General features: G+C 42.3%; 1 protein-coding gene across 5 annotated transcripts in view; it reads right to left on the reverse strand.

Annotated features, from left to right (window-relative positions):
- TBK1 (TANK binding kinase 1) overlaps positions 1-23,272 on the reverse strand; it is a 185,095-nt gene that overhangs the window by 134,679 nt on the left and 27,144 nt on the right. For all 5 annotated transcript variants that reach the window (XM_029616461.1, XM_029616463.1, XM_029616462.1 and 2 more), the window contains 2 exons: positions 17,375-17,515; positions 15,048-15,177 (listed from right to left, as the gene is read on the reverse strand). In XM_029616461.1, the coding sequence (XP_029472321.1) occupies positions 15,048-15,177; positions 17,375-17,515 (271 nt within the window). The remainder of the gene's footprint in view (positions 1-15,047; positions 15,178-17,374; positions 17,516-23,272) is intronic.

Here is a 23,272-nt window from a genome sequence, read left to right on the forward strand (position 1 = left end):
AGGCTCAGAGTTATCAGATGCCTAGAACATTAAACAACTTTAATAGGAGTAAGCCAAGGGCCAGATTTAAAGACTGGGCAATAGTAAGACAAGAAAACAGAAAAAAAAAATCCACAAATCAATTTGTTTGCACAGTTTTTAAATGGCACATCTTTTATACTAAGATGTAACATCCCACAAGCAGAACTAAATTTCCACACAGACAGACTAGGCCTGTGACAGTTGGCAAAGTTCTGAAGGTCTCACAATGTTGCAGCAGATCCGGGCCACAGTACCCCATTGCCTGCCCTATTAGTCAGCACACTTAAGCATCTCATTCAAGGAAGAAGAATTTTGCACCCCTGGTAGCCCACATAGGAATGGGGAAGTTCTTGATGATATCCTCCTGCTAATCACCTTTTAAGCTTTTACTATGCAGCAGAGGCTGTGACACAAGGGCCAGGCCACTGAGATGTCACTATGGGATCTCACCCTGGGCCATTTCTGAACTTACTACTACTACTACAATTTAACATTTCTGCAGCACTGTACAAAAACATATAAGGGATCGACCTTGCTCAATAGAGCTTGCAATCTAATCAATTCTATTCCAAGTATATGGTACAGAAAGATGGAAAGCACAGAGTTGAAAATTGGCAGTAGAAGAGAAGGGGGGGAAATAATAGGAATGACTTGCCTGATGAGCAGAGTGCATAAGGAGGTAAGTAAAGAGAGATAAGAAAGGAGAGATTGTGAGAAGCTGCTCCTGTAGGTAAGAGGAACTTGAACCTTATGCAAGAATGGATAGGGAGCCAATGTAGTGATTTGAGAAGAGGGGTTATATAGGTGTAGAGACTTTGGTGAAAGATAAGTCATGTAGCTGAAATTTAGATGGATTGAGGTGAACAGAGATGGATCTCCGAGAGACCTGTGAGAAGCAGAATAGTCTAGCAAGAGGTGATGAGAGAGAGTGGATAAGGGTTCTGGTAGTATGTTCAGAAAGAAGAGATGAATTTTGGTGATGTGACACGGAAAAAAACAACATTTTGCCAGCATTTACGATGTGTGTAGAAAAGTCAAAGATGACTCCAAGGTTATGGGCTGAAGGGACTGGGAGGATATAGTGTTATCCACAAAAAAAAGAGAAAGGAAGAAGAGGATAAATGGATTTTGGGGGAGGGGGTAATAAGGAGCTCTGGCTTGGCCGTATTGAGTTTAAAGTGGCGGCGGGACATCCAGGCAGCAATATCAGACAAGCAGGCTGAGATCTGGAACTGGATTCCCAATAAAAGTTTTTGGAGTCAAGAGGTAAATCTTGGAATCATCAGCATAAAGATGGTATTGAAAGCCATGAGAGGAAATCAGAGCATCAAGGGAATTAGTATACAAAGAGAAGAGAAGAGGGTCCAGAACAGAACCCTGAGGCACACCAATTGATAGCTGGATGGCAGCAGAGAAGATCTCCCAGAGGAAACACAAAGTGCGAAGGGAGAGTAAGAAGAGAACTAAGACAGGATAGAGTCCCGAAATCCAAGTAAGGAAAGAATAACAAGGAGTAAGTGGGATCAATAGTGTCAAAAGCAGCAGATAGGTCAAGGAGGATAAGGACTGAGTAAAGGCCTTTAGTTTTAGCCATAAACAGATCATTGGAGACTTTGACAAGGGCTGTTCTATAGAGGGAATCAACCAGACTGGAGTGGATCCAGAAGGGATCGAGATGAAAGAAAGTCAAGACAGTAGTGATGAACAGCACACATTCAAGTAGTTTGGATGCATAAGAGAAGAGAGTGATAGGACGATAACTGTTAGGACAGGTAGGGTCCAGTAAGGATTTTTTGAGTGGTGTGATTGCAGCATGTTTCAACTCTGTAGATTTTTGCACTGTTTTGCAAGCCTAATATTTCCAAATATTGATTGTTGTAACTCCCTTATGCTGGGCCTTGCATAACACACTATCTTCCCGCTTCAGTTACTACAAACTTCTACCACCCAAGTTCTCACCTGCAGCTCTAGATATGACCACATAACCCTAGTGCCTGCAAAACTCCATTGGCTTCCTGTTCAGTTTAGAATTAAATACAAAGTTTTAACACTAATTCAGACCATCCTATATAGTCATGACATCTGTATACTATATAGCGGATCCTTAGATCATCAAATTCAGGCTTGCTAGATGTTCCATCCAGTCACAAAGCACAGTTGGGTGAAATCAGAAATAGGGCAATATCAGTTGCGGGTCCCATTCTTTGAACACAATGCGTGAATAGTTGAGGATGATGTCTAATACTACAATATTTAAGAAACTGTTAAAAATCTGGTTATTCTAACAAGCACTTGGGAAAGCAGAGTCATGATGATATTAGCACTCACCAAGTGTGTTATTCCAACAAGTATTTGGAATAGCAGAATACAGCTGATATTAGCACTTACTAAGAGTATATGTGACACCTATAAGTGGCATAGTTTAATGTTATGCTGTTAAGGCCCTCTAGATGGCTATTGTTAATTTGGGTCAATTGTCTATTTTATATATTTGTTTTTGTTAATATATGATTTTATTGTATGTATTGTTGTGAACCATCACGATCTGTGGGAATGAGCAGTAAAAAAAAAAAATTTAAAATAAATTAATAAAGGCAATAGGAACAGTAGCAGCAGAAAGTGATGGATGCATGAATGTGAAATGTATGAAGTCTGAATGGGCATGGGATTTAGCCAGAGATGTTCTGCAGAATGGACACAGGAATGTAGGAAGCAAATTCTAGGGGTGAGCTAAGGCCAGAGTTTGATGTGCCTTACAGGAGGGGTAAGGGGAAGAGTAGGAGTGTTTAAAGCAGAAGAGAGTATGGTGTTAAGAAGAAAGTGCTTCGTCAATTGATTCAGACAATGTAGTGGAAAAAAGGAGAGAATAAATATTAGTGGAGAGAATACAAGATTGACAGTCTGGAGATTCCTGAAGGTGATGGTGGTGACTGGACGAGGCTGTAGAGGAGAGTGGTTTAGTGTGAATGTTATCAGATGATGGTCAGAGAGGAAGAACTGGGTCAAAGAAGTCTGAGAGAGAGTCATTAGCGGAAAGGACTAGGTCAAGGCAATGGCCATGCTTGTGAATAGAGATGGTAGAGCAGAGATGGAGATCAAATAAGGAGGTTAAGAAAAGGAGTTTTGAAGCATATGAGTCAGAAGGGTTATCAACATGAAGGGTAAAGTTGCAAGAATAAGGAAAGGGGAAGATGGGTCCAGGAAGAAGGAAAGCAAAGAATCAAAGCAGGTAAGAAGGGGGGGAGGAATTTATCAGGGGTTTGATAAATGATAGCTGCCTGGAGAAGTAGCAGAGTGAATAGGCGGATAAAGTGGGCCTCCAAGGAGTAAGCAAGGTAGTAAGGTCATAAATATAGGCAAGCTTTTGGAAACAGAGTGGGCATTCCACAGAAGCATTAGAAAGGAAGAGAAGAGGGAGGGAAAAGGGGAAAAGTGATAAGATTGGAAGGGTAACAGTTTGATATGCACTGATGGGGTGAAAGTTGTCTTGGTGAGCCACGATTGGGATTGATATCCATGACTAAGTGTGGGAGGAGGAGCAGGAGAACATGTAGGAGAGAGTTAGAGGTGTGACAACAGCAACAAGGATGATATGCTGCCAGGGAGAGTGGAAATGGTTGGATGCGAAGAAGGAAACTTTGAAGATCAAGAGCAGTGAACAGTGCAGGTGACAGAATGGCAGGTGTGATAAAGAACGTAGGGAATAGGAAAGGTGGACTTGATGTTAGTAGTGATCTGCAGCAGGGACTAAGATTGGGGAGGATTAGCATTAGGAAGCGAAAATACAGTGGAACCCTAAGAAATAAAGAGAAGCCTACATCCTCAAGGAGCACAGGGTGGGAGCAGCTCACCCCTAAGGTGAGTTACGGTGACTTCTGGAGTCAACCATTAAGGCAAATGGGCTGCAACCTTCCCAGTAATTCCTAGGAAGGAGAGAGTGTGACAGCTCTGACATTGCCTATGAGTAAATTGAACCCCCCCCCCCCCCCCCCCCCAAATAAATAAAAAAACCCTAAACCTAAATCCTTCACTCTTCACAAGTTCAGGAAAGGTAAAATAAACAGAGAAAAACTCATGCAAACAAAGAGAGCAATGAGACTTTTACTTAAAAGTATTAAATTGAACAGGAAGACAAAGTTCTATGGTGCTTTTTCATAAATATTTGCTTGCCGTTTTTTCTGTGCATCTTGTCTTTTCTGATGTTTCAGGAAGATAAAATAATTTTTAGGCATGAGGATTTATTTCAAAACTTTGCAACCAAGCTTACTTACAGATTTTTGCATTTTTATTGTCCTACTTTAGCCTGGATCAAATCTGGCACTGAGTTGGCACCAAGTTGTTAGTATGATATATTTATTTCAGATTTGCAGAATACCAGATATGACTAAAGAAAGTGATTTTACACACATAAAAAGAGCAAGTTTGTTTACTATTAACAGGGTTCTGCATATAAAGCAGGATGAAATAGCCATAATACATATACATGGGTGACACCATCCAACAGCACCAGACCACTCTCTCTGAGCTCAGTAGAGCTTTTGCTCTACTGAGCATATGCAAGAGTTTTTGAGGAAACGCTGCCTTGTAAGCCCCTCAAGTCGACTGAACAATTTAACTTGAGAGATAGTTGACTCTCCAGGAAGGTGGGAAGGTATTAAGTATGGGTAAATCATCCTGTTGTCTTCTGAGAACCCCATTTGCTTATTGTAAACTTGCTTTCTCCGTCAACAAGCAGGGTTGAATTAACCATTACACATGAGGAGAACCAAGCTGAGGGCTGCACTGTGGAGCACTTACTGAATAGCAACCCAGCCCCACGCCCACAGAGAGTGGACTACTGCAAGAACAAGCTGCACAAAACTGCTTGTCCAAAGTTACCACCATTTTTTGATAGCGTGTCCAGACTGAATTGGGACATGAAGGTGTGTACAGATGACCAAGGTGCAGCTTTGCAGATGCCTTCATTAGAAAAAGCTATTAGATGAGTAATTGAAGAAGTCATGGCCCTGACTTGATGAGTCTTGACAAAGACTATAAGCTGGAGGCTAAATAGTGAGCAATACAGTCCACTAGCCAGTTAGAGACAGTATATTTGGCAACTGCCATACCCATTCTGTTTGGATCACAGGAGACAAACAATTTGGACACCTGTTGATGTGGTTGCTTTCTTCACAAGTAGTAAGCTATGGCCATTTTATAATCTCGTGAATGAAGTCTTCTCCCCCTTTTGTATTTGTGGTTTTGGAAAAAACTTAGGCAAAACAATGGCTTAATTAATGTGAAACACAAAGACAACTTTTGGTAGAAATTTTAAGTGAGTGTGCATCACCTGATTGTGAAAATATGGGAAAAGGGGGCGAATAAGAGACTTGCAATTCACTAACTCTTCTTGCTGAAGTAATTGCCACTAAAAATACCACTTCCCAGGTGAGGAATTTCAGTGGAATAAATGGTTCAAATGGAGGTTTCATTAACTGTGCAAGGATGACGTTGAGATCCCAGGGCATAGCAGGCTTCAAGACAGAGGGGTATATGTGCCACAACAGCTTCAGGAATTTAGAAACCAGAGGATGAATGGAGATTGATTTTTCCCTCTACATGCAGCTGCTATGTCAGTATGGCACTTAAATGCACCTTCCCAGAAGAAGTGTAGTCCTTACTAAGATCAGGAAATCAAGTATCTGAGAAGATCCTTAGGGTGGCAATCACATGGATCAAGGGATGCTGATAGACACCATGTAAAAAAATTTTTTCCACTTAAAAGAGTATAATTTCCTAGGTCGATGGTGTACATACTAAAATTGCAATTTATTTATTATTTATGTAAAATCATTTATGAATCACTTAACTGATATAAATTTCCCTAAGCAATGTACAATAAACATAAAAAATAATAAGACAATAATATAATAAATCCAATCATAAAATAAAAACATAATATCCTCCAATTCCATAGGAAGCAGCCAAGGCAAGATTAACAAGCTCTCCACTTTCATGTAGTCAGGTTGAGATGAGGCAGATTGGGATTGCATAGTTGCTCTCCCCCCCCCCCGATAATTAGTGACAGCAAGGTTCCCAACAGAATTAGATGAAGCATACAGCGCTGAAAGAGATGATAGTCCAGACAAGTGTGGTACTATGCTGCAGCAATAAAGATCCTTTCTGCTCGATCCTAAATCACCTTTCGAATTGCCCTGGCTAACAACGGTAGTGATGGAAATGTGTACAGTAGACTGACATCCCAGTTGAGCAGCAAAGCATCTGGAGCTAATCTGAAATTGCTTGGAAGAAGAAAACAGGTTTCCATGATCTTCTAATTGCTTTCAGAAGCAAACATCCATTGATAGTCAAACCCCCCCCCCTTCCCCCAAAGAACAGGTCTTCCATGTCTCTCTGATCCAGCGACTGTGAGGACCCTAGCTGCTGTGCAGCCCTCCTGCCTGCAGGGGCCCTCAATGGAATGCAGTCTGAGCTGCACTAGTTTGCCTTGAAAGTTCATGAATCAGCATTGCCCTGCCTTACTCATTTTCCCTTGCCTCAGGTTGGGTCTTCTTTGCTGTAGGTGTGGCCATCATTGCTCTTGTTGCTAAAGCTTTAGCTTTTGCTCCTGTGTTTGGCTTTCTGTTGCTGTTTTCCTTTGTGGTTTTGTGTGGCCTCCTTGTTTTATGCTTCTTTGCTTTGTTTGTTTTCCTGTATTCTTGTATTGGCCTTCAGGTGTGTGTGTCTGTTTCGGTACACTTTATTCTGCCTCTATCTCTTGTAGGTACCTTGCTTTGTCTTTTTTTTTTCTTTCTGCAGTTAGCCCTGCTCTTTAGGTCCTGCCCTGGCAACTGTGTGCACCACCTGTTAAGTCTTGCCGGCCACCAGAACCCGAAGGCTCAAACTGAATTGAAGTTTCAGTACCGAGCTGGTCCTGATCCTGCACATCTGCTCCTCCTTGGGTCCAGCCCACTCCTGCTCTGGGGTTATTCTATAAATCGGCCAGCATGGCCCTGTCAGCAATCATTTGTAGGGCCAGATCAGACTGAGACAATCTGCTCACATGCTGGATATTCCTGAAAGGTATTTTGCTTGAAGGTGGCTCTGTGACTGAGTGCCCACCCCTGCAAATCCTTTGAGTTTCTTGGCACAGAAGCCATAAGCCCATCCCACCTTGTTTGTTCCTCAGAACAATGTCTCTTGATTATCAGACTGAATTACAATACTTTTATCCTTGTCATAAATGAGTGGACAAGGAAAACAAAGCGGACAAGGCCATGGAGCTGGATGAGGTGCATCCCAGGATACTAAGGGAGAACAGAGATGTGCTGATGGGTCCACTGAAAGACCTGTTCAATAGATCACTGGAAATGGGAATAATAAGTAAGACTGGAGAATAACAGCTGTGGTTCCGTTTCACAAGAGCAGTAGCAGACAGGACGCTAGAAACTACAGACCGATTAGCCTCACCTCAGTGGTGGGAAAATTAATGGAGACTCTGATGAAGGAAAGGATAACAAACAATTACAATCCAGAGGTTTGCTGGACCTGAGGTAGCATGGATTCACCAGGGGAAGATCCTGTCAGACAAACCTGATTTTTGAGTGGGTGAGTAGAGGGCTGGATCACGGAAGGGCACTTGAAGTAACTTACTTGGATTTCAGCAAATGCTCCAATACAGTCCAACAGAGGCGGCTTATGAATAACATGAGAAGCTTGGGAGTGGGTGCCACGGTGGTGAAGTGGATTACAAACTGGCTGACCGATAGGAGATAGAATGAAATAGTAAATGGAACCTACTCTAAAAAGAGAACAGTGTTAAGTGGACTGCCTCAAGAACTGATTTTGGGACTGGTTCTAGTCAATATCTTCATGATCGGCATTGCGGAGGGGATAGAAGATAGTTTGCCTTTTTGCGGATGATACTAAAACCTGCAACAGAATGGACATGCCTGAAGGAAGAGAGAGAACCAAAAGTGATTTAATAATGCTTGAAAAGTGGTCAAATATTTGGCAGCTGGAATTCAATGCCAAGAAGTGCAGAGGCATGCATCTGGGATGCAGCAATCCAAAAAAGCTGTATGTGATGGGGGGCGAAAGACTAAAGTGCACAGACCAGAAGAGGGACCTTGGGATAATAAAGTCTGGCGATTTTAATGCAATGAAGCAATGTGACAAGGCGATAGCTAAAGCCAGAAGGTTTCTGGGGTGCATAGAGAGGAATAACCAGTAATAAAAAGCAAGGTGATAATGCCCTTGTATAGGTTCTTGGTAAGGTCTTACCTGAAGTGCTGTGTTCAGTTCTGCAGCCTGTATTTCAAAAAGGATAGACACAGGATGGAAGTGGTCCAGAGAAAGGTGACCATAATGGTGTGGGGTTTGTATCGGAAGACTTCTGAGGAGAGGCTGAAGGATCTAAATATGTATACCATGGAAGGAGGTGCAGGGGAGATATGATACAGACCGTCATATACTTGAAAGATATTATTGATGCAAGAACTTTTGAACCATTTTTGTTGGCTCTTAGCTCTGAGTTGTCCCCCCCTGCAGTTTCATTTCATGACCCCTCTTAGCTCTAGGGGTCATGAAATGAAACTGCAGCAGAGACAACTCAGAAAGAGTGTGATGGATGCCTGGACGCCCTCCCAAAAGAAGTGGCAAGGACAAAAACAGTAGATGAATTTAAAGGGGTATGGGATAAACACTATGGATCCCGAGAGGCTAGATGTTGGAAATGAAGAAAAAGGTGCATAGGGGTAACCTACACAGAGTGACAGTTACTACCCTTAACAAAAGGAATGGGGGTAACCTGCATGGAGTGGCAGTTACTATCCTTAACAGAAGGTATAGGGTAACCTGCATGGGGACAACTCAGAACCAAAATCAGGAAATATTTCTTCACAAAGAGGGTGATGGATGCCTGGAACGCCCTCCTAGAAGAGGCGAGGACAAAAACAGTAGATGTATTTAAAGGGGCATGGGATAAACACTATGGATCCCTTGAGGCCAGATGCTGGAAATGAAGAAAGAGGTGCATAGGGGTAATCTACACAGAGTGACAGTTACTACCCTTAACAGAAGGCATGGAGATAACTTGCACAGAGCAGCAGTTACTATCATAAGCAACTTGCTAGGTGGACTCAATGGACCATTTGATCATCTGCCAACATTATTATATTACTAAGTTAGTGTACATTCATAGTAACGAATGCCTTGGAGTTCTAACAGGTCTATCTGATACTGGCATTCCTACACAGACCATGTCCCTTGTATTTGGTATGCGGTCCTCAGTCTCTGTTGTAGGCATCTATCACTAGAATCACCTGATGCAGCAGAAGCTATAGAAGAGAATCGATGTTAAGAACCCCTGGTTTCAACTACCATTGGATGGCTGTTTTCATCCTTTGAGGTAGCTCTATAGGCCTGACAGAAGTTGACAAAGCTGATCCATTTGACTGAAGGTCCCACTGAAGAGGTCTTCTGTGAAGGCGAGAGACTGAACCATATGAACTGTGGATGTCATTTGCCCAGGGATTACCAATGCTGAATGAGCTGTGGAACAATTCCATCACATCATGTTCTGCATTAGAACTTGAAGATGTATTACCCTGTCCTCCGACAGGAATGCCTTTTCCTTGATTGAGTCTATCCAGGCTCCAGTAAACTGAATTCTCTGAATTAGGAATAGACTTGACTTGGGAAATTTGATGATGAATCCCCTGGAGCATAGCTACTGTAGTTTTCAATCCAAGGAATTAAAATTTTGGTCTTGCAGGACCTCATCAGTAACCAGTCATCCAAGTAGGGGAATACTGTTATTCCCCGATTACAAGGCTCTGCTGCTACCACTACTAAGCATTTTCAGCCTGATTTTAAATCATGTGCATGTGTAAATTTCAGGAGTAATGTGCGTGGCCGAGCTTTGTGCGAGCCATGCGCATTTTACAATGGACCCGGCCACTCACGTAACCCCCAATACGCACGCAAGTGGCAGGCCTGCTGAAAGGGGCAGCCCAGGGGGGCATGGTTTGGGTTGGAAGGGGTAGGGCGGGGCAGGCCAGGACAGCCCCATTAGCCACTGTCCCAGGAAAGTGTACGCTGGCAGCCGCTCAGAGTCTACTACTGCTCCAAAGGAGCAGCAAGATAAAAAATAAAAAATTTATTTTAGCTAGCAAAGTGTTAGGGGTCGTGGAGGAGAGGAGAGGGGGAAAAAGCAGGAAGGTTAGGTAGGAGTATAGGGAACTGAGGAAGCCCTACTTGTGTCACCAAGGGTATTCTTCTAAAATCCCCCCCTCGTGTGCGGAGCAGGCCACCCGCCCACAAATGTGCACATGGAATTCGTATTTTATAACATGCAAGCTGATTACGGATCTTAAAATTGACCCTTTTGTGAACACCGTTGGGGCTGCTGACATTTTGAAGGGAGCAACATTGTATTGATAATGCTGACAACTCTACTAGGAGTCTGAGAAATTTCCAGTGGGATGAGTGGATGAGGACAAGGGCGTATGCATTCTTCAAGTCCACAGCACATATCCAGGTCCCTGCATAGATGAAGGGGAAGATGGAGTGGAAGGATTTTGTTTGGCATTTCTCCCTTTTCAGGTGCTTGTTCAGTCTTTGTAAATCCAGAATGGTCTCAAACCTCTCGATTTTTTGGGGACAAGAAAATGCCTGGAGTAAAAGCCCCCGCCACATTCTGAAGGAGGACATTGCACTATTTCCTGCTAGTAAAAGGGACACAGATCCGAATTGAAGGCTGAACAGCTGTGTTGCACTGATGAGAAAAACATAAGTGGTAACTACACTCCACAATCTACAGCACCCATTGGTCTCTGATGATCCTTTCACGCCATCCCCCACTGTAGGTGGTGTTTAGGAGCAAGGCCCAAAACCTGGTACCTGTGCATATGCTGAAAATATGGAATCTCTCTCGCATTGCAACATGGGATTTTTCATTTATTTTTTATTTAAATGTTTTATATACCATCATTCCATGTGAGAATCACTAGTTCATAATGGTTAACAAAACATATAAAATGTGTGTTATAAGATGGAAAACATTCATAGAAGCAGAGGAAATACAACGGATGATATCAAATATGAAGATAGAGCAGTATTAAAGGGAACTGCAAAGGGGAGATTATTATACAAGAAATATAGAGGTTATCTGAGTCATGGGGAACTGGGTGTTTCACGTGGAAGGTATTTTTGAATAGCCAAGTTTTTAAATCACTTTTGAATTTCTTTTTATCTGTTAATATTCTAAGTTCTTCTGGCATGAATTCCAAAGTTTTGGGTCAACAATTGAGATCACTATCTCTAGTTAGCGTTAGGTGAGAGTAAAGTTCGGGATTTCGAGGAGGCCTTGATTATGTGATCGGAGTGTTCGCAGGGGATTGTGTGGTTTAAAAGTTATTCCTAGCAGATCATTGTTATTCAGGTTATTCAGGTTGATGCTATTGAATATTATTGTCAGAACTTTATAATGAATTCTTGACTGTACAGGAAGTCAATACATAGCCATCAGTATTGGGGTGATGTGGTTAAATGCTCTTGCTCCAGACAACAGTCTAGCTGCTGCTGCATTTTGCAGAAGTTGCAAGGGTTTTAGGTGACTAGTTAGAAGACCTAAAAGTAATAAATTACAGTAATCAAGGTTAGAGAAGATAAGGGATTGTAAAACTGTTCTGAAATCTGTAGTGTTAAATAGAGGTTTTAATTGGCTCAAAATCCGAAGCGTGTGGAAACCAGATCTAATTAGTTTGCTTATGTGAATTTTCATTGATAAATTTTCATCAATAATAAACATGTGGATAAAGGTGAACCGGTAGATATAGTATACTTGGATTTTCAGAAGGCGTTTGACAAAGTTCCTCATGAGAGGCTTCTAGGAAAAGTAAAAAGTCATGGGATAGGTGGCGATGTCCTTTCGTGGATTGCAAACTGGCTAAAAGACAGGAAACAGAGAGTAGGATTAAATGGGCAATTTTCTCAGTGGAAGGGAGTGGACAGTGGAGTGCCTCAGGGATCTGTATTGGGACCCTTACTGTTCAATATATTTATAAATGATCTGGAAAGAAATACGACGAGTGAGATAATCAAATTTGCAGATGACACAAAATTGTTCAGAGTAGTTAAATCACAAGCAGATTGTGATAAATTGAAGGAAGACCTTGTGAGACTGGAAAATTGGGCATCCAAATGGCAGATGAAATTTAATGTGGATAAGTGCAAGGTGATGCATATAGGGAAAAATAACCCATGCTATAATTACACGATGTTGGGTTCCATATTAGGTGCTACAACCCAAGAAAGAGATCTAGGTGTCATAGTGGATAACACATTGAAATCGTCGGTTCAGTGTTGCTGCGGCAGTCAAAAAAGCAAACAGAATGTTGGGAATTATTAGAAAAGGAAGGATGAATAAAACGGAAAATGTCATAATGCCTCTGTATCGCTCCATGGTGAGACCGCACCTTGAATACTGTGTACAATTCTGGTCGCCGCATCTCAAAAAAGATATAATTGCGATGGAGAAGGTACAGAGAAGGGCTACCAAAATGATAAGGGGAATGGAACAACTCCCCTATGAGGAAAGACTAAAGAGGTTAGGACTTTTCAGCTTGGAGAAGAGACGACTGAGGGGGGATATGATAGAGGTGTTTAAAATCATGAGAGGTCTAGAACGGGTAGATGTGAATCGGTTATTTACTCTTTCGGATAGTAGAAAGACTAGGGGACACTCCATGAAGTTAGCATGGGGCACATTTAAAACTAATCGGAGAAAGTTCTTTTTTACTCAACGCACAATTAAACTCTGGAATTTGTTGCCAGAGAATGTGGTTCGTGCAGTTAGTATAGCTGTGTTTAAAAAAGGATTGGATAAGTTCTTGGAGGAGAAGTCCATTACCTGCTATTAAGTTCACTTAGAGAATAGCCACTGCCATTAGCAATGGTTACATGGAATAGACTTAGTTTTTGGGTACTTGCCAGGTTCTTATGGCCTGGATTGGCCACTGTTGGAAACAGGATGCTGGGCTTGATGGACCCTTGGTCTGACCCAGTATGGCATTTTCTTATGTTCTTATGTTCTCTAGATCTCTCACTTGAGTTGAAGGTGTTACTTTGCAACTTTCGAGATCTATCCCTGGGCGTATAGTTTTTTGTGGGGTGCAACTCAATCAAACTATTTCAATTTTATTGGGGTTCATCAAGAGTTTCCATTCAACTAATTTTTCTTTTATTTTAATCATATATTCAGAGATTAGAGATGTATTTTCAAAAGATTTTGTTAGGGGTATATAGAATTGTAGATCATCTGCATAAAGGAAAAAACTTTTAAACCCAAGTCTATCAATAATTTGCATATGGGCAGCATGTAGATATTAAATAGTGTTGCTGATAGGGCAGATCCTTGTGGCATGCCAGTTGTGATTTGGTAGATGTCGGACAAGTAATTGTCTAGTTTTACTCGGAATAATCTGTCTGAGAGGAAAGAGGTTGATCCACAGTGGCAAAGCAGGTTATGATCCACAGTGTCGAAGGCAGCTGTTAGATCAATCAGGACTAGGCAGTATGATTTGTTTGAGTCAAAACCTAGTAAAATTGGGTCAGTTAAGGATTGGAGAAGAGTTTCAGTTGAATTTTTTTTCCAGAATCCAAATTGATTAGGGTAAAGTATCTTATTGTCTTCAAGATGGTTTTCAAGTTGGTTAGGACTGCTTTTTCAAGTACTTTCGCAATGAAGGTTAAAAGTTGGAGATTGGACGGTAGATACTCTAATCAGCAGGACTTCCAGATTTGTTTTTTAAAATAGGTTTTATAATTGCTTGTTTTAGACCATGGGGCATATAACCTTCTGCAAGGGTAAGGTTGACTAGCATTGTGATTGTAGGGGTTATTGACTGGTTTGCTTGTTTTAGCAAAGTTGCTGGTATCGGATCAAGGGGATGTGTAGCAGGTTTTAGTTTGGCAATAGGTAAATTAACACAAAAAGCAGCAAAACCAAAAGAGAATGTGTGAAAAAGTGTGACCTATTCACTTCTTAGTAATTAATAACAAACTTCAAATTACTTCAAAGAAATGTAGTAACAAAGGTTTAATATGCAACATGTAGTACAGTCCCCAAAGTCCTTAAATGGTCTGAAGTGGGTTGCTTCTTCAACCCACTGGACCCCTGGGCTGCATCAGCAGTGAGGGGAGTCATAGTAGAGCAGCCCTTGTTTGATTCACTGCCCACTAATGAGGCGTTCCATCAGCTCCAGAGCTCTGCCATCCTGAATGCCCAGATCTTCTGAATCCTGGGGGACATGCTGACACAATAACAACAGTTGGCGGAGTCATGGTAGGGTCCCAGATACTTGTAACAAACATTATAGCCATTGGCCATTGGTGAGAGCCATCTTTCGCCAAAGATACAGTCCTTGAAGCCACTGACAACCGATTTCTTGGGCATGGGAATTTTTCTTTTTTCTTCCATGTTTTGTAGCAATAAAAACTTCTGTTGAGAGTCTGCCCAGGTAGCAGGACATTGAAAACATTAAAAAAGCACTGAAGAAAGAAGACCTGAGAGGCCCAGAAGAAAATTCTAGAGAGTGAAAGGTACACATCCAGGCATGGACAAAAAATGTCCAAGGGACTCACTAGGCATCGTTTCTACAGGAACTCCCGCACACAAGCCACATGGCAAAAGCTCTACTCAACTCAAAGAAAATGGTCTTTTTGGTGCCACTGGATGACACCAACCATGTGTTACAGCTAATTCAGCCCTTCTTGTCAACAGAGAAAAATGTTTCTAAATATGTGATCTTGCAGTTCCCACCACATTTATTTATTATTTCTTCTTTGTGATGTAGGCAAAGTCAGAGGTTTTTTACCACTCTGGTAGAATCTGAGTATGCTCTGCCCAATAATGAGGTCAAACATTCTGCTTACAGTAAACTGCTTTCCACAGTCCAGTGAATGCAGACATCCTAGGTGTTATTATACAAAAACCATTAGAAAGAGTGAGTCAACAGAACTACATTAAGCCAATTCTTACATACCAACATCTCTTAGTACAATTAAGAACTCGGATTCTGGCAATCCATAGGCATTGGATGGTTCTTCTAAAACAGTGTATAAACTTGCACAAGGACAGAACTCCATTACAAGCACCTTATTCCTGGTAGATGTCTAAATATAGATAGAGCAGATGAAACAAGTAAACTACATATGGTACTTTACCACTGTTTTATCTTATCACAGCATCTGTGCACTTGCAAAATGCAATTATATTTCCCAACAGCAATGTACTTCAAGGTACTATATATACAGCTTTATTTAGCAGTAAAGAACAAAAGTATGTAAATAAACTAATAATAATCATTCAGCTGAAAGAGAAGAAAGCAAAACATGAGTAAGAAAGGTAAATGGTGAAGGAAATGAAGAAACATCTTATCAAAGAAAACTAAACAGAGAAGAGGATAAAGCTGAAATAAACAAGTTTTAAGAAGCAAATAAAACAGATGCAAAAGGGCAGAGAAAGGACAGAACCAGAAACAAAGACATATCTGCATCAGGAACAAACCAAGGGGGGTCATTTATCAAAATGCACTAACGCATGTGATAGCACCATATCGTATGGTGCGATGCAAATCCGAAAGAGAGGAGGAGTTGGGGCGGGAGTGGGCTGGGTTTATCAGTTTGCAAAGTCCTATCGCACGGACTTAACGTCGATTTTAGCTACACCTTTTTCAGTAATGTTAAGCCGTGCGATAGCTTATGTTACGGGGCGGTAAGGTGTTAGCGCATTTTGCGATGTCTCCTGAAAGGCCTATTTTAGTGGTTTGAAGCTCCTGGAGCACCAGCCTAGCCATGAGGGGAGAGAGAGGAGAGAAGAGAGACTAGCCATAATGCCCTCTCCCTAGATAGGTATTTATATCCCCTATGGGAGGCCCACCTAGTAACTCGAGGTGAGGTTTAGGTATTAGTGTAGGGGGTTAGGGGCCACTTTGACATTCAACGTGAGACGTACGAACAGAACAGTGATCTCTTGTGAAGATTTGATGAGGAAACTCACCCAAAGATGAGATTGGTGCAATGTTCTCTCCTCCTAGCTTGATGGACTCTCTACCTGGGTAACATAAAGCTAGGTGGAGAGAACATTGCACCAATCTCATCTTTGGGTGAATTTCCTCTCTCCGAAGGTCATCAAATCTTCACAAGAGACCACTGTTCTCTGTTCGTACGGCTCACGTTGAATGTCAAAGTGGCCCCTAACCCCCTACACTAATACCTAAACCTCACCTCGAGTTATACCTATCTAGGAAGAGGGCATTATGGCTAGTCTGTCTCTCTCGCTCTCTCTCGTTCGAGCTCCCTGGGACAACTAAAAATGGTCCTCCAGTGGTTGTATGCAGGAAATACAACAGGTCTGGCACGTATCGCAAAGTGTGAAAACATTATCACAATTTGTACTAACTTAGCTCTTCACATAGGTATTAGCGCAAATTGCGATAAACTATTAGCATAAAACACGCCCCTTTTGCTATCGCATGCAATACTTATCGCATTTTGATAAATCCAGGCCCAAGTGACAGCAAAGCACAAGAAAAACTAGAAAGTAAAAAGAAAATATGCTGGACTAATGATAATAATGAAGACTTGCTTAAAGAATGAGTGAAGCACAAGAAGTTACAAAGTTAAAGATAAGAATTTAGATACAAGGCTAAGATATTGAAAGAAGAGAACAAAGATTGAGAAACAGCAGTGCTGAGCATACTAGAAGATCAAAATAAACTTTGAAGAAAGTGTGCAGTAATGTTCATGTGAACACTTCTTTAGCAGCACTAAGAACATCACAAATGGAGCACAACAGGTATAAAGCATTTCAATGTACAACATTCTCTGTCTACAGTATTTTTATCTCTCTCAACTTACCTAACCCAGTCATTGCAGCCACAATGATTGGCTCCTTCCAGAACCTTACAACCATGGGTCTTAAATCCAGCCAATAGGTGTCACCATGGCATGATGACTGGGACACCCACCCCCATCACAAAGAGTCTGTGAGCACTGCCTCTGCAGAATGCTCAGCTGGTTCGAGAAGTGGACAACTAGGCCTGTGAATAAAACCCAGGCGCTTACATGGGTAGTTTATTTCTACTATTGAATTTGCCTTTCTGTTCTAGAGTATCTGATGGAGCTCCCTCTACCAGTAATTTATTTGCCAGTTTATTTTCTTGTATTGTAAGTAAACACTGACAGATCTTAAGAGGCACCACCAATGCTCGATACAATCCTTTTTCTGTATTTCACACATATATGTACACATCCCATTCCATGTGACTTAATATAATGGCCACAAAAACAAAATAGTTTCAGTATTTACCTCTTCTTCTATAGCAAACAGTTTAACAATATTCTTGTGATTTAATTTCTTTAAGACTTCAAACTCCCTGATTTGAACATCTGCCGGACGAAGGAAGCTCAAGCTGTTGAATACTTTGACAGCATACAGGTCCCCTGTTTTCTAACAGAGAAAGAGGAATAATTAGACTGAAAAGATAAACATCAACCTCGTTTTATTGAAAACATTTTACTACAAAAATATAGAAAAAAATCATATGCATTTTTAAAACCTGCTGAAGAAGAGTCACTTGATATGGTGGGCAGGAGTAGGATATAGGTCCCTTCTGCTCCTGGGGCCATGCCAACTCCCACTTCTGTTTTGGCTAACATCTGTCAGCTACAACCCCCTATTCGAGTGAGCAATATTTGGGGATTCTTCTATGAATCACGGCATGCAGATAAGCCATCAAGTTATGTCCTCAAACTCTCAAGAAAGGTAAAGGAAAAACAAAAGGGAGTGAAACAAAGGCTCGTCTGTCATGGAGGTGGTTCAGCTGCTGCAGTAGAGCATACCCTTGATAAAATGTTTGACAAAATTAATGAAAAATTAGAGGGATCTACTGCTATGCAGGTGGTTTTTGGTATTAAAAAAAAAAAAAAAGTTATAACGATTGAAAAACGAGTCTCAGATATGAAAGATGATTTACAAGGAGCCTCAATGGAAGTGGTGAAGCTCAAAGAAAAATTTGCAGTTTTCATGTGGAAAACAGGTTCCACATGAATAATCCAGACTTTGTGGGTACTCCAGAGGTGGTAGTTGAAAATGAAGTGAGGGGGTTCTTGGAAACATGGCAGGCCTGTTCAGGATTGAGTGTGAACACAGGATGGAGCAGCCCTGAGCCATGATAGTGAGATTTTTAAATTCTGCATGTAAAATTACAAGTAGTTAGAGACAACCACATGAGCTATGAGGGCAAGAAAGTTCTCATTTTTCAAGATTATTCTGCAATGGTAGCATTGTTGTGCAGGGAATTTTCTCCATTCTGCTCTAGACTGTTTGACAAAGATTCATTTCTTCCTGCAATATCTGGCTTGGGATAAGATACATCTGCTGATGGGTTACACTCACAAAAGAAACAATAGAGTAAGCAGCTTGCCTGCCACATGCTGAATTGACTTGTCATCCATAATGCTTTCTGAGTGCCAATTCCAGCGATTCAAAATTGTACCTATTTAAAAATATATAACCTGCCTATCTACAATACTAGGCGGGGTACAAGTAACATACGTAAGAAAATTGCAATTAAAACATCAAATTTAAACCCAATTACCATCACTGCCATATAAACAAAATGCCAATAATAAACTAAGATGTTGGATCAATAAATACCTTAAACTGGATCCTGATTAATATGCCATTGCATTTATCTACATACTAAACAACCTTATATCAAAATTAAAAATGGTAACATACTAGAACAGAAAATAAAATCTTATCTTAAAGCTATCTGCTGAAAAAAATACACTTTCAACTTCTTTCAAAAATTCAGAGCATATTCATTCTTTACTAGTTCAGATAATGAGCTCCATCGACAAGGGCTGGCAGCATAAAATTCTCTCTCTCGAATCTTCCAGCCTAACACGTCAGACTGAAGGAATTTCCAACAAAGTCTGCAAGGAAGATAGAGTATGGGTGGGATGACAAATTTTTAGAAGTGAGTTAAAACGACGAGGAGCGTGCCCATAAATTACTTTAAAAATTGATCATTTTAGAGGGAGGAAGTGACATCACGATCCATTATGGACGTCTTAAGCCCGACTCTCTGACCCCTCCACAATAATTCAGTGAAATTTAGCTTATTTGCTCCATACGAAATTCACCAGAACCTGCCAAATACGGTACATTGGGGGGCACTGACCATGACGGGGGGGGGGGGGGGGAAAACCGGTCGATCTCGCCCAATTTTCCTATGATGCAGGAGGATCCTGCTTCACGGCCTTGTCGGCGGCATTGGAAGCTGTGGGCCATGCGCCTCCGCAGGAGGTAAGCAACGGGGAATCTCTGGACCCGGACCCATCTACGGAGACCCTGACGAAAAAAGATTTTAATAACTGGTTTGACGGGATACGGAGTGACATTCGCACTCTTAGAGAAGATATGCAGGCAGTGTGCTGCAGCAGTCAAAAAAGCAAACAGAATATTAGGAATTATTAGGAAGGGAATGGTTAATAAAACAGAAAATGTCATAATGTCTCTATATTGCTCCATGGTGAGACCGCACCTTGAATACTGTGTACAATTCTGGTTGCCGCATCTCAAAAAAGATATAGTTGCGATGGAGAAGGTACAGAGAAGGGCAACCAAAATGATAAAGGGGATGGAACAGCTCCCCTATGAGGAAAGGCTGAAGAGGGTAGGGCTGTTCAGCTTGGAGAAGAGACGGCTGAGGGGGGATATGATAGAGGTCTTTAAGATCATGAGAGGTCTTGAACGAGTAGATGTGAATCGGTTATTTACACTTTCGAATAATAGAAGGGCTAGGGTGCATTCCATGAAGTTAGCAAGTAGCACATTTAAGACTAATCGGAGAAAATTATTTTTTATTCAACGCACAATAAAGCTCTGGAATTTGTTGCCAGAGGATGTGGTTAGTGCAGTTAGTGTACCTGGGTTCAAAAAAGGTTTGGATAATTTCTTGGAGAAGTCCATTAATGGCTATTAATCAAGTTTACTTAGGGAATAGCCACTGCTATTAATTGCATCAGTAGCATGGGATCTTCTTAGTGTTTGGGTAATTGCCAGGTTCTTGTGGCCTGGTTTGGCCTCTGTTGGAAACAGGATGTTGGGCTGATGGACCCTTGGTCTGACCCAGCATGGCAATTTCTTATGTTCTTAAATATAGACAACCTCCGGGGAGACCTGCGGGAACTCGGCAATCGGCTAGAAGGGGTTTTAGAGGCACATGACACGCAACTAACCACGCTTACTGAGGAAATCGCTGAATTAAAAAGCCAACAGGAGGAAGCTGCCCTCAAAATGGAGGATCTTGAGAATAGATCCCGGCGGGCCAATATCCGGATCCGAGGCCTTCCCGAGACCCCCGAATCTGCAGACACGATGACGGTGGTAAAGAAGATCTGCTTGGCCTTTTTGGCTTCGAACATGGGACAGAGCATAGAGGAGCCACCGCGAGGGGATGTAGTGATTGAGAGGGCTCACCGGGCCCTGGGGAACTTCCCGCGTAACACACCGAAGGACATAATTGCTTGCATGCATAGCTTTCTTATAAAGGAAGATCTTATGTGGTGTGCCAGGCGTGTTAGCCCCTTCAGCTGAGAAGGCCACTAATTGCAGATATATAATGATTTAGCACCAGCTACCCTGCGAAGGAGGAGAGAGCTGCAACCTCTCACTCTGGCGCTCCGAAAAGAAAACGTGAGGTACCTGTGGCTTTACCCCTGGGGTCTGGAGTTTACCCTTCATGGAATCACCTCACAGGTCAAATCCGTGGAAGAAGCGATCCCTATTCTGCAGGCAGCGAGTATAGTCCTGCCCCGCGGGGAGCTGTCGACTAGTCCCAGCATACAGGCCCAACCAAAATGGCAGAGGGAAGGAAAGGGGGGACGCCGACTTACTCGGAACCCTGCGAGCACTGGCAGCCTGGCTATGGATGAGCCAGCATGATTTGACAGATTCCATTTTCCCACCCCTGGAGGGGAAGTGGCGAAGAAATCATGAATGGGACACTTACCACTGGAAATTTGTGTTGCGCAGTTGATGGTCTTATCTAGGAGCACTGGCGGGTGGACGACGGATCTAGAGACTGACCGGTCATAGTAACTTGCAGGGTCAGAATCTGGGCACTCCCTTGCGAAAGAGACTGAGTTCCCTTTCAAATTTTTACTTGTTAATTATGGTTATTAAGGTTTACTAAGTACTGGTCTACACGGACGGTGGGTGAGTAACCCACTGACTGAACTGGATTTATGGAGCATTTATGATGGTGGAGGAGGGATAGATGGGCTACCCTCCCTTAGATAGAGGTCTACCTAAATGGTGGATGGGGATAATGTGGGGCGGGGGGGGGGGGGACATTTCGAAACTGGCAGTATGGGTACTGGGTCTTATGGGAGGAGGTGTGGTGGCGTGGGGGGGGGGGGAGGAAGTACGGCATAAGACACAGGTGAGCCCCTTTGGAATGGATATTCCGCAGACGGATAAGAGTGAGGAGGGGAGAGACAGTCCGGGCTGAATGGCTGAGTTTAAATGTATTTCTTTGAATGTTAAAGGACTTAACTCACCTTATAAGAGACAAATGCTCTTTAAGGAGCTTCATAGATTACGAGCTTCAATAGCTTTCATCCAGGAGACGCACCTCCGACGTCGAGATGAGAGATTGCTATACCCCAAAAAATATCCCACACAGTATTTTGTTCTCGCCATCCCCCATAATAAATACTGTGGGGTGGGGATTCTCTTTTCCCAACATTTAGGTGCACAAGTACTGGATCAATATAGAGATCCTGATGGCAGATTCCTGATCCTATGGGTCTCCTTGCACAACTCCCATTTGGTATTAGCTAGTGTCTACTGTCCTCCATCCCTGCAGGCAGAGACACTGCGAGAGGTGAGCCAATGGGCTCACGGTTTATCTTGGGGAAAGCATGGTTATTGCGGGGGATTTTAATGTTTCACTGGACCCTAGGTTGGATACCTCAGCGCAGTCTGCTGGAGGGCAAGGGAAACCTCGGAAAGTTTTAAAACAACTACTGAAGGCTCGCCAATTAGTGGATATATGGCATTTATGCTACCCACACAGATGGAACTATACTTTCTACTCGCATCCACATAATTCCTACACACGTATAGATAGGTTTTTAATATCTAAAGACCTCATTGCCAGAACGGGGGAGGCTGATATAGAGTGCACTACCTGGTCTGATCATGCTCCAATCCTCTGGACATTACTCGGGCCCTCAGGGGAGGAGGGTCGTAAGTTTTGGCGCTTAAATGATTACCCTCTTGAAACTTAAATCCTATCAGGAACGGGTGGGTGAGGTGCTGGAGGATTATTTTTGATTAAATGGGGGAAAGGAGGTCTCCCCTGTGTCAGTATGGGAAGATATGAAAGCTGTTCTTCGGGGCCATTTAATAGGTCTGGTAACCTATCATAAAAAGCAACTGAATAAGAAAAGAGAGGCCTTATTAATGGACTTGGCCAGCCTGGAAGACAGACAAAACCCAGGGTCCATACGGGTGGGGGGTCTTGAGCAAGAAAAGAGAAGAAATAGCAGCACCAAAACAGCAGCGATAGCCCATAGACTGGATCTTCTAAAATAACAATAATATGAATTTGGGGATAAGAATAGCAGACTCTTAGCACGCCGGTTGCGCCCAAGCGGCTTAAGGAATTGATATATCATATCAAAGCAGGTTCAGGGAAATACTCTCCGACCCGGCAGCTATTAGGACTCTGTTCCAAACCTTCTATGAAGAACTATACACCCCAGAGGTTAGGGCGACAACAGAAGACATTCTCTCCTATTTGGCTTGGGTTGATATCCTTAAATTGTCTGCTCAATATCAGACTTTATTGGGGAAACCAATCTCGGAGCTTGAAGTGGACTGGGCAATCAAGGACCTAAAACCCGGTAAGGCCCCGGGTCTGGACAGGTTCACCCCACTTTTCTATAAAAAAAAATATAGGACCCTTTTATGGCTCAAATCTTTAATCATATTCGGGATAGGGGGAATTTGTTACCTTTTGGAAATGTGGCGGGGATAACAATCCTTCCTAAGTCAGGGAAGGCTCCCACGAACTGTGCCTCATATAGGCCCATTTCTTTAATTAACATCGATCTGAAACTATTGGCCAAAATATTGGCATTCCGTTTACGTGGGAGGATAGATGGGCTAATACATACGGCCAGGCTGGAA

Source organism: Rhinatrema bivittatum, chromosome 9 (assembly GCF_901001135.1).
Source record: "Rhinatrema bivittatum chromosome 9, aRhiBiv1.1, whole genome shotgun sequence".
NCBI lineage: Eukaryota > Metazoa > Chordata > Amphibia > Gymnophiona > Rhinatrematidae > Rhinatrema > Rhinatrema bivittatum.